Here is a 12,254-nt window from a genome sequence, read left to right as displayed (position 1 = left end):
GAGTAGACTGGGACTGTATTCGTTGGAATTTAGAAGGATGAGGGGGGATCTTATAGAAACATTTAAAATTATGAAGGGAATAGATAGGATAGATGCGGGCAGGTTGTTTCCACTGGCGGGTGACAGCAGAACTAGGGGGCATAGCCTCAAAATAAGGGGAAGTAGATTTAGGACTGAGTTTAGGAGGAACTTCTTCACCCAAAGGGTTGTAAATCTATGGAATTCCTTGCCCAGTGAAGCAGTTGAGGCTCCTTCATTACATGTTTTTAAGGTAAAGATAGATAGTTTTTTTAAGAATAAAGGGATTAAGGGTTATGGTGTTCGGGCCGGAAAGTGGAGCTGAGTCCACAAAAGATCAGCCATGATCTAATTGAATGGCGGAGCAGGCTCGAGGGGCCAGATGGCCTACTCCTGCTCCTAGTTCTTATGTTCTTATGTTCTTAAAACGGTATACTTGTTACTCAGGGGAACAACCGCAGGGGGTCCCTGCACTGACTGCTTCTTCCCAGTCCCTCTTACAGTTACCCATCTAGCTCCAGTCTTCCCTGAACAAGAGATTCCACTTCTTTGGTAAACCACGGTTCCCTCGCTCTACCCATTCCTCCCTGCCTGACTGGTACGTACTTATCAAGAACACGCAATAGCTGTTCCTTGAACAAGCTCCACATATCCAGTGTGCCCAACCCTTGCAGCCTACTTCTCCAACCTACACATCCTAAGTCATGTCTAATGGCATCATAATTGCCCTTCCCCCAGCTATTGCCCTTCCCCCAGCTATAACTCTTGCCCTACTTCCCTGAAGCTCCTATCTATGACCACCTCTGCCTCCCGAATGATCCGAAGTTCATCCAGCTCAAGCTCCAGGTCCCTAACACGGTTTTTGAGGAGCTGGAGTTGGGTGCACTTCCCACAGATGAAATCAGCAGGGACACTGATGGCATCCCTCACCTCAAACATTCTGCAGGAGGAGCATTGTACTGCCTTCCCTGACATCACCTCTAGATTTAAAAAAAAAACAAGAAAAAGAAAGGAAGAGCTTATCTGATATTCACTCAAACCCTGCTCCCGCTGAAAGGTAAGTAAATTTAAAGGCACTCACTCACCTTCACAACAGGCCCCTGCTCCCGCTTCCCAACAACCGTTGGGGGGGAGGAGGAGGTAGGGTGGGAAACACTAATGATGTGTTTCGGGTTTAATTGTCACTAAACAACAGCCGCTCCACAAACCACCTTCAAATTAGGCTGACCGCACTGCACGTATGCAAATTTCCCCAGAACAGCTGATCAGTAGCTCTGCTCTGCTGCCCTCTGCTGGATGCCTCCCTTCACTCAAACTCCTCGGGTCTTCTTCGCAGGTACACCTTCAAATTAGGCTGACCGCACTGCACGTATGCAAATTTCCCCAGAACAGCTGATCAGTAGCTCTGCTGCCCTCTGCTGTTACCCCGGTAACTATAGACCAGTGAGCATTACTTCTGTTCTGGGCAAAGTCTTGGAAAGGTTTATAAGAGATAGGATGTATAATCATCTGGAAAGGAATAATTTGATTAGAGATAGTCAACATGGTTTTGTGAAGGGTAGGTCGTGCCTCACAAACCTTATTGAGTTCTTTGAGAAGGTGACTAAACAGGTGGATGAGGGTAAAGCAGTTGATGTGGTGTACATGGATTTCAGTAAAGCGTTTGATAAGGTTCCCCATGGTAGGCTATTGCAGAAAATATGGAGGCATGGGATTCAGGGTGATTTAGCAGTTCGGATCAGAAATTAGCTAGCTGGAAGAAGACAAAGGGTGGTGGTTGATGGGAAATGTTCAGACTGGTGTCCAGTTACTAGTGGTGTACCACAAGGATCTGTTTTGGAGCCGCTGCTGTTTGTCACTTTTATAAATGACCTGGAGGAGGGCGTAGAAGGATGGGTGAGTAAATTTGCAGATGACACTAAAGTCGGTGGAGTTGTGGACAGTGCAGAAGGATGTTACAAGTTACAGAGGGACATAGATAAGCTGCAGAGCTGGGCTGAGAGGTGGCAAATGGAGTTTAATGCAGAAAAGTGTGAGGTGATTCATTTTGGAAGGAATAACAGGAAGACAGAGTACTGGGCTAATGGTAAGATTCTTGGTAGCGTGGATGAGCAGAGAAATCTTGGTGTCCATGTTCACAGATCCCTGAAAGTTGCCACCCAGGTTGAGAGGGTTGCTAAGAATGCGTACGGTGTGTTAGCTTTTATTGGTAGAGGAATTGAGTTTCGGAGCCCTGAGGTCATGTTGCAGTTGTACAAAACTCTGGTGCGGCCGCATTTGAAGTATTGCGTGAAGTTCTGGTCGCCGCATTATAGGAAGGACGTGGAAGCATTGGAACGGGTACAGAGGAGATTTACAAGGATGTTGCCTGGTGTGGAGTGAAGATCTTACGAGGAAAGGCTGAGGGACTTGAGGCTGTTTTCGTTAGAGAGAAGAAGGTTAAGAGGTGACTTATTTGAGGCATACTAGATGATCAGAGTGGACATTGAGTGCCTTTTTCCTCGGATGGTGATGGCTAGCACGAGGGGACATAGCTTTAAATTGAGGGGAGATAGATTTAGGACAGATGTCAGAGGTAGGTTTTTACTCAGAGAGTAGTAAGGGCGTGGAATGCCCTGCAACAGTAGTGGACTCGCCAACACTAAACGCATTGTAATGGTCATCGGATAGGCAAATGGACAATAAGGGAATAGTGTAGATGGGCTTTAGAGTGGTTTCACAGGTCGGCGCAACATCGAGGGCTGAAGGGCCTGTACTGCACTGTAATGTTCTATGTTCTAAGAAGAAAGACATTCGACTATGATAATTGATGGGTTTTGGATTCACACATATGATTTGGACTTAGTGTTTAATGACTGTTATCATAACTTGAACAGAGCATCGCTTATCTCCCTGTTTTTTGTTCAATTTTCTTCAACAGTGTACAGAAAATATGTAACACGAAAAAGGGGGGATATGGTGATATGCATCACTGTAGATACACAAGGGGTTAATGTAAGTACACATCGACTAGCTAGACACTAGAGGGAGCACCAGAGACATGACACGGGTGGGGAACAGAGAGAAGTAGACCTTGGAAAATAGGCAACAGGTTTAGATAAAGGATCTGGATCGGCGCAGGCTGGGAGGGCCGAAGGGCCTGTTCCTGTGCTGTAATTTTCTTTGTTTATCATAGATTATCATAGAATTTACAGTGCAGAAGGAGGCCATTCGGCCCATCGAGTCTGCACCGGCTCTTGGAAAGAGCACCCTACCCAAGGTCAACACCTCCACCCTATCCCCATAACCCAGTAACCCCACCCAACACTAAGGGCAATTTTGGACACTGAGGGTAATTTATCATGGCCAATCCACCTAACCTGCACATCTTTGTGACTGTGGGAGGAAACCGGAGCACCCGGAGGAAACCCACGGACACACGAGGAGGATGTGCAGACTCCGCACAGACAGCGACCCAAGCCGGAATCGAACCTGGGACCCTGGAGCTGTGAAGCGATTGTGCTATCCACAATGCTACCGTGCTGCCCCGTTCTTTTGTTCTTTTTTGACATTCAACCAATAGGTCAGTGGGCCTATGGCACACGACCAATGGGCATTCACGATACATCCAGAGGTGACACTACCAACCCATATATAAATATGTATATATATATATATATATAAAGGACACAGCACACATGATTTTCCTCTTTCCAGTGGAGACACTCAGTGAGTGCAGACACAGGGTTGATCACACCCACCACATGGATTGTAGCAGACTTGTTTGTCAGTCTGAGTAGTTATAGAAGGATTAACAGTAGTGGCGAACCTAAGTAGGAGAATTGTAAATAGTTTAATAAACGTGTTGAAATTATTTCCATGTCTGAACCTTCCTTTGTCAGAGTGAACATCAAATAAGCCGCTTATGCTACGCCAAGAGCATAACAAAACAACATTTACCTGGGGAACTGAGACAACAGTTACAATAAGTGAGGTTTTATTCAGAGGGGACAAGGACAAGTTTAAATCCCCACTTGATGCTGCTCCAAGTCGCCTCTGTTTCACCATCAGTTTCCCAAGCTTCAGGAAACTCCAGTTACTGCAGAAATATTTGGATTGTCTGTGAGAGACGTCAATCAGAGAGGCCCACCCACTCTGCCCATTCTCTCCTCTTCCTCTACCACAGCTGCTTCATTTCCTGTAGGGACTCCAAACCAAGTCAGGAGATGGTGAGTGAAGGAGCAGAATTTAGAATCATTACATTGCACAATATCCACACTAATGTTCAGGCAGTCTGACTATCCTGTGGGAATCAGCTGTGGAAATGCCCCTTATTCTGTCTGAGAAGATCCAGCTGAGAGACCTGTTTACTCGGTGCTTTGTGCTGAACTGTTTGATTGACTGTGTTGGATATTGAGTGTTTATTGGAAGCTTTTCCCCTCTGATTTACAGGCTGAGTTTTGTTGATGGGTCAGTCCTGAATATGAGAAGATGAGGTGTAATTATCTGGCAGGGGCATAGAACATAGAACATAGAACAGTACAGCACAGAACAGGCCCTTCGGCCCTCAATGTTGTGCCGAGCCATGATCACCCTACTCAAACCTACATATCCACCCTATACCCGTAACCCAACAAGCCCCCCCTTAACCTTACTTTTATTAGGACACTACAGGCAATTTAGCATGGCCAATCCACCTAACCCGCACATCTTTGGACTGTGGGAGGAAACCGGAGCACCCGGAGGAAACCCACGCACACAGGGGGAGGACGTGCAGACTCCACACAGACAGTGACCCAGGCGGGAATCGAACCTGGGACCCTGGAGCTGTGAAGCATTTATGCTAACCACCATGCTACCCGGCAGAGACACATTTATTCAAATGTTTGTAATGCCTTCTTTAAACATTTTACCTGAAGGCCGCATCCTTTCCCAAAAGCCTGGGCCTGGATTTGATAGTTTTGCACAGAGCTGTGTCTATCTGAATTTGTGATGTGCAGTCTGAGTGAGTGCTGTGTGTCTAATTTCCCAGGATAAACCAGCAATGAAGCAACATTTTCCTCAGCTTCCAACGCTTCATAGAATCCACCACAGAATTACAGAATCCCTCCAGTGCAGAAGGAGGTAATTCGGCCCATCGAGTCTGCACCGACCATCCAAAAGGGCAGTCCACCCAGATCCAACTCCCTGCCCTAAGTCACCAAGGGAAAATTTAGCATTGGCAATCCACCTCAACTGGACAGCTTTAGACAAAAGAAGGAAACAGGAGAACCAGGAGGGAACCCACACAAACATGGGGAGAATGTGCAAACTCCACACAGTCACCCAAGGCCGGAATTGACCCTGGTCACTAGCGCTGTGAAACAGAAGTGAGATCCATTGTGCCACCAGGCCACCAGTTTCCTGCCCTATAGGGTGGTGCAGTGGTTAGCATTGCTGCCTTGCGGCACCGAGGTCCCAGGTTCAATCCTGGCTCTGGGTCACTGTCCGTGTGGAGTTTGCACATTCTCGCCGTGTTTGTGTGGGTTTCACCCCCACAACCCAAAGATGTGCAGGGTAGGTTGATTGGCCACGCTAAATTACCCCTTCATTGAAAAAAATTAATTAGGTACTCTAAAAAAAATTTTAAATATCCTGCCCTTTGTCTTTTCAAGTAATTTGGGAAAACAAGGTGAGAAATTTCAAATTACCATTGAATGAACATTTCTTTTTTTTTTATAAATTTAGATTACCAATTATTTTTTCCAATTAAGGGGCAATTTAGCGTGGCCAATCCACCTACTATGCACATTTTTGGGTTGTGGGGGCGAAACCCACGCAGACACGGGGAGAATGTGCAAACTCCACACGGACAGTGACCCAGAGCCGGGATCGAACCTGGGACCTCAGCGCCGTGAGGCGGTTGTGCTAACCACTAGGCCACCGTGCTGCCCTTGAATGAACATTTCTACTGAGTGCTTTTATGTTAAACATACACTCTATGGGTAAAACTAGTCTTTGAACGCACAACATGAGCTCATCGTGAATGTAAGCCTGTTTTACCCTCAGCCAGAATCTTTTTCAGTTTCTGGGAAGATGAGGAGGAAAGTAAGTAGCCATGTTGTCTGCTCCTGGTCATTCTACTGCTGGAAACAGGATGTGTGACAGTCAAGAGAGGAAAAAGAAAGGACTTGTATCTGATAGCAGGAATAACAGACTGGCATTCTCTGTGGAACAGTCTCTAACTGAGGAGTCAGCCCCTTCAGCAAAGGAAGACAGGGAGTTGGAGGAAATCATGTTTACTTTTTTATTTTACAGAAATATTGCACTGCACTATACCAGAGAATACATAGAGATTGGATAACCATCACAGATAGATCCTGACCATCACCTAAGGAACAACTACACAACTGTGAGAAGACATCTGGTCCCTCCACAGCATTGCTCAACACAGAGAAGGTTAGGTATTGAAACCATCATCTGGAAATCAGTTGGGTCAGGAGAGATTTTGACATATCATCAGATCTGAAACTGGTCAGTGGTACGGAACCTTCCATCAGAACCAACCTTTCTGAAGCTTCACATGTTGCTGATCGATTAGGGTGAGGCTGGGTATAAGTGTATGTTGACTCCAAGTGAAGTGAGAGCTTCAATCACTCATCAAATCTCATGAACCACTGACTAATTCCTGCAGATGAGAGGCTGTTCCAGTCTGAAGTGTGTGTCGGGAACTATACAGGTACATAAGATCTTCTGAGGTGCATTTGTTACAACTACTGTTACCACGAGTGCAGACACATGGAAGAGAAACGATTCAGGTGTGATGTTTGTGATAAAGGTTTTGTGAATTCTACAAAGCTCCTGAGGCACCATGTAATTCACACAGGGGAGAAACCATTCAGGTGTGATGTTTGTGAAAAGTCCTTCTCACAAGCATCGAACCTCCGTCAACACCAGCAAGTTCACACAGGGGAGAAATTCACATGCGAGGTGTGTGACAAATCATTCTCGCAGGCATCGACCCTCCGCAAACATCAACGCATTCACACAGGGGCGAGACCTTTCTCATGTAAGGTATGTGACAAATAATTCTTGGATTCATTGGCTTGTGTACACCTACTTCTTCACATGTATTGAATGTGATAAATCTTTCCCAGGGTCTCATTTCCTCTTTGCACAGCAATACATTCACACGGGAGACAAACCATTCACATGTGTTGGTTGTAACAAATCATTCTCGGACCAATCATTAGACCCCCACAGACACCAGCACATTTACACTGTGGTTTACCTGCTCCCTTACACTATGTTGTTTACCCTTCAGTCCTCACACAGGGGAGCTGTCCTTCCAAAGAACTATCTGTCTGAGCAGTCTCTGTATCCAACCTCTCCCACCATCAGCCCAATCGTTTCCAGAAGGTCAATTTAACCTTTGACCAGATCATCAAAAGATGCCATCATATGTACAGAAGTTCCTGCTCATGCACAAGTTTCAATACAATGGACAAGATGGCAATATCTGAATATTAAATATCTATCTGTTAATTTTTGAAACCTTAACTCGTAGTTATTGAATCGATAATACAGAAAGATGACAAGTTTTTAACATAATTTTATGAGGTTTTGTAAAATGCCTTGGAGATGGCTCTGACTTTGTCAGCGCAGCGGCTGCGGTCTCCGTCCAGCACCACCACAGTCGGGGGAGGGCTGATCTGCAGGCAAGGGTGGACATATTCGGAGCTGGGAGCACTGGTGGGGCGGTCCAGGGTGCGTGAGCTGGCCAAAAGGGGGGACTACTCGCGGGCCGAGTCCGCAAGAGGCAACCACCATGAAGCACGGCGCGGCTGCTGAAGGCCGCCACCATGCGCATGCACAGGCAGAGTCCCAGCAATTCTCCAGGCCATATCGGCAGCTTTCCTGGCGAAAAATGCCACCGTTTTCACGGCGGCGTGGGGGCATCGTCTCCAAATCAGAGAATCCAGCCCATTATCTCTAATAGACTGAAAACTATCTCCAGCACTCAGAATATGTGTCATAAGACAACACAGCAAAGTCTGGATCATGATTTCTATTTCATTTTCAATTCTTCTTTTCCATAAAGCAACCATTCACATGTGAGGTGTGTGGCAAATCATTCTCACAGTCATCGATGCTTCGTGTACACCAGCGCACTCACACAGGAGAGAAGCCCTTCAGGTGCAAGGTGTGTGACAAATCATTCTCAGTGTCATCGACCCTCCGTGAACACCAACGCATTCACACGGGAGAGAAGCCCTTTAGGTGCAAGGTGTGTGACAAATCATTCTCGAAGTTATCGAACCTCCGTGCACACCAACGCATTCACACGGGAGAGAAGCCCTTTAGGTGCAAGGTGTGTGACAAATCATTCTCGCAGTTATCGCATCTTCGTGGACACGAACGCATTCACAAAGGGGAGAAACCCTTCATGTACGAGGTGTGCAACAAAGCATTCTCGTGCACATCTACCCTTCATCAGCACCAACGCGTTCAAACAGGAAAGAAACCCTACCCATGCAAGGTATGAGGCTAATTATTCTTGGACTCACTGGCTTCTGTATACACCAGCATATTCATATGTACACTTTGTGACAAATCATTGCTTCCCTCTGCACACTGCAACGCATTCACAAAGGAGACAAGTCATTCATATGCGAGATGTGCGACAAATCATTCTCTCAGTCACCAACCTCCTCAGATACCAGTGCATTCACACTGCGGCTCACCTACTTCGCTTACACTGAGAGATGTTAAAGTTGTTTACCCTCCAGTCCTCACACAGGGGAGCTGTCCTTCCAAAGCACAGTCTGCCTCCAACCTCTCCACCATCAGTCCAGTTGTTTTAAAAAGGTCAATTTAACCTTTGTCCAGATCGGCAGACATCATCAAAAGAAGATATCAATATGTATAGAAGCTCCTGCTTGTGCACAAGTTTCCTGACGATGAACAAGAGGGCAATATCTGAATATTAAATCTGTGTATATATATGTTAATTTTTGAAACTTTAAATCGTAGTTTTTGAGTTGAAAGGACAGAAATCACAAATGTTTCTTCACTAATTTTATGAGGTTTTGTAAAATGCAGTTGTCTTGGAGATGGCCCTCAAATAGTCAGCGGGAAATTGAGGAGCAAATATGTAAGGAGATAACAGATAGCTGCAAGAAAAATAGGGTGATAATAGTTGGGGACTTTAACTTTCCCAACATTGACTGGGACAGTCACAGCATTAGGGGCTTGAATGGAATAACTTTTGTTGAGTGTATTCAGGAGGAATTTCTCATTCAGTATGTGGATGGCCCGACCTCCTCCTCTTGGGAAATAAGGAAGGGCTGGTAATGGAAGTGTGAGTGAGGGATCACTTTGGGATCATTGACCATAATTCCATTAGTTTTAAGATGCCTATGGAGAATGATAGGTCTGGCCCAAAAGTTAAAATTCTAAATTGAGGCAAGGCCGAAGGAACTTTCAAACGTTTTAGGGGGGTCTGTTGGGAGGCAAAGGGACGGCTGGTAAGTGGGAGGCTTTCAAAAGTCTATTAACCGGGGTTCAGGGTAAGCACATTCCTTTTAGAGTGAAGGGCAAGGATGGTAGAAGTAGGGAACCCTGGATGACTCGGAATATTGAGGCCCTGGTCCAAAAGAAGGAGGCATATGACATGCATCAGCAGTTGAGATCAAGTGGATCCCTTGAAGAGTATAGAGGTTGCCGGAGAAGAGTTAAGAGAGTTCAGGAGGGCAAAAAGGAGACATGAGATTACTTTGGCAGATAAGGCAAAGAAGAATCCAAAGACTTTCTACAAATACATAAAGGGCAAAAGAGTAACTAGGGAGAGTGTAGGGCCTTTTAAGGATCTACAAGTTCATCTATGTGCGGATCCACAAGAGATGAGTGTGATCCTAAATAAATATTTCTCAACAGTATTTACTGTTGAGAAAGGCATGGATGTTTGGGAACTTGGGGATATTAAAAGTGATGTCTTGAGGAATGTACATATTACAGAGAAGGAGGTGCTGGAAGTCTTAAAGCGCATCAAGGTAGATAAATCCACAGGACCTGATGAAATGTATCCCAGGACGTTGTGGGAGGCTGAGCAGGAAATTACGGGTTCCCGAGCAGAGATACTCTGCTCCATCTAAGCCCTTCACACAATGACTGTCCCAGTTGATGTTGGGAAAGTTGAAAGGCAGGTACAATTTTGTCTTTTAAAAAGCATTTTGACAGTTATATGAGAAAGATGGGTATAGAAGGATGTAGGCTAAATGCGGGCAATTGAGACTAGCTTAGTGGTAAAAACTGGGCAACGTGGACAAGTTGGGGCAAAGGGTCTGTTTTCATGCTGTAAACCTCTCCTCTATGGCTTTGACTTTGTCATAAATGTTATCTCTAATCCGAAGTCCCTCTGGGTGCAGGCTGAAAGCTGTCTCCAGCACTTGGAAAATGTGTCAAGAGACAGCACACCAAAGTCTGGATCATGATTTCTTTTTCATTTCTTCCTTTAGGGAGAGCTGGCGCCGAATGCCCAGGAGCACCCATTGACTGGACGGAAGGTTCCATACATAAAGGAGCTGACGGAACAGGAGGAGTTCATGAGGAATCTGTTTGACCTCTCCATACCCACGATAACCAATGGTGGATCATATATAAGACCATCAGACATAGAAGCGAAAGTCGGCCATTTGGCACATCAAGTGTGCTTTCCCATTCAATGAGATCATGACTGATCTGATGCAGTAATCCACTTTCCTGCTTTACCCCCATAAATTTTGATTTCCTTACTGATTAAAAATTTGTCCATCCTTGAATATACTTAACCCAGTATCGACAGCCCTCTGCAGTCAATAGTTCCACAGACTCACTACCCTCTGAGAAGAAATTCCTCCTCAACGCTGTCTTAAATGGACAACACCTTACTCAGATTATCCCTTCTGGTCCTAGACTTTCCCACAAGTGGAAACATCCTCTCAGCATCTGTACTGTCAAGCCCCTTGAGAATCCTGTAAATCTCAAGGTCGCCTCTCATTCGTCTAAACTTCAATGAGTCCCAACTTGCTCAACTTCTCCTCATACGAAAATCCCTTCATGCCCGGGATCAACCTAATGAACCTTCTTTGGACTGCCTCCAATCTTTCCTTAGATAAGGGGACCAAAACTTTCACAATATTATAGGTGTGGTCTAACTCGCGCCTTGTATAGTTTTAGCAGGGCTTCCTTATTTTTGTACTCCATTCACTTTAAAATAATGGACAATATTCCATTTGCCTTCCCAATTACCTGCTGAACTTGCATGCTAGCTTTTGTGATTTATGCACAAGGACCTCCAAATCCCTCTGTGCTGCAGCTTAAATCAGTCTTTCTCTATTTTAATAATATTCAGCTCCTTTATTCTTCCTGCCAAAGTGCATTACTTCTCACTTTCCTATATCATAATCCATCTGCCAAGGTTTTTGCCTACTCACTTTATTAAAATAAATTTAGAGTAGCCAATTATTTTTTTCCAATGAAGGGGCAATTTAGCGTGGCCAATCACCCTAACCAGCACATCTTTGGGTTGTGGGGATGAAACCCACGCAGACACGGGGAGAATGTGCAAACTCCACACGGACAGTGACCCAGGGCCGGGATTCGAACCCGGGTCCTCAGCGCCATAGTCCCAGTGCTAACCACTGCGCCACGTGCCACCTTTTTGCCCACCCACTTAACCTGTTTGTATCCCTCTGCAGAATTTTTGTGTCACCTTTAACACTTTCCATCTATTTTTGTGTCATCTGCAAACTTGGCAATTGTGCATTCATTTCCCTCATCCAAGTCATGAATATATATTGCAAATATTTATCGCCTCAACACTGATTCCCGTGGCACTCCACTACTTGCAGGTTGCCATCCTGAAAATGCCCCTCTTATCCCAACTCTCTATCTTCTATTCGTGAGACAGTGGGGATGAGTGTTTGAACCATCAAGACAAGAGTTAATTTACGTGTCAAAAGATACGGAGAGTTCAGGAGAGTAAGACAAAGAACAATGCAGCACAGGAACAGACCCTTCGACCCTCCAAGCCTGTACCAGTCATGATACCAACCTTTGCCAAAACCCTCAGCACTTCCTTGTGCCGTATCTCTCTTTACCCATCCTATCTATGTGTTTGTCAAGATGCCTTTTGAACACCGTTAATGTATCTGTTTCCACAACCTCCCCTGGCAATGCCTTCCAGGCACTCACCACCCTCTGCGTAAAAAAACCTGCCTCGCACATCTCTAAACTTT

General features: G+C 45.4%; 1 protein-coding gene across 3 annotated transcripts in view; it reads left to right on the top strand.

Annotated features, from left to right (window-relative positions):
• The window catches only part of LOC119965007 (zinc finger protein 234-like), a 53,984-nt gene that overhangs the window by 17,649 nt on the left and 24,081 nt on the right, over positions 1-12,254 (top strand). For 2 of the 3 annotated variants that reach the window (XM_038795205.1, XM_038795203.1), the window contains exons 1-4: positions 4,180-4,226; positions 6,295-7,050; positions 8,078-8,515; positions 10,494-10,623. In XM_038795205.1, the coding sequence (XP_038651133.1) occupies positions 6,775-7,050; positions 8,078-8,515; positions 10,494-10,623 (844 nt within the window). In that variant the 5' untranslated portion in view covers positions 4,180-4,226; positions 6,295-6,774. Of the gene's footprint in view, positions 1-4,179; positions 4,227-6,294; positions 7,051-8,077; positions 8,516-10,493; positions 10,624-12,254 lie in introns of those variants that run through there. The other variant, XM_038795204.1, reaches the window with a different exon arrangement.

Source organism: Scyliorhinus canicula, chromosome 4 (genome assembly GCF_902713615.1).
Source record: "Scyliorhinus canicula chromosome 4, sScyCan1.1, whole genome shotgun sequence".
NCBI classification, from domain to species: domain Eukaryota; kingdom Metazoa; phylum Chordata; class Chondrichthyes; order Carcharhiniformes; family Scyliorhinidae; genus Scyliorhinus; species Scyliorhinus canicula.
This window is presented reverse-complemented; position numbering and strand designations above follow the sequence as displayed.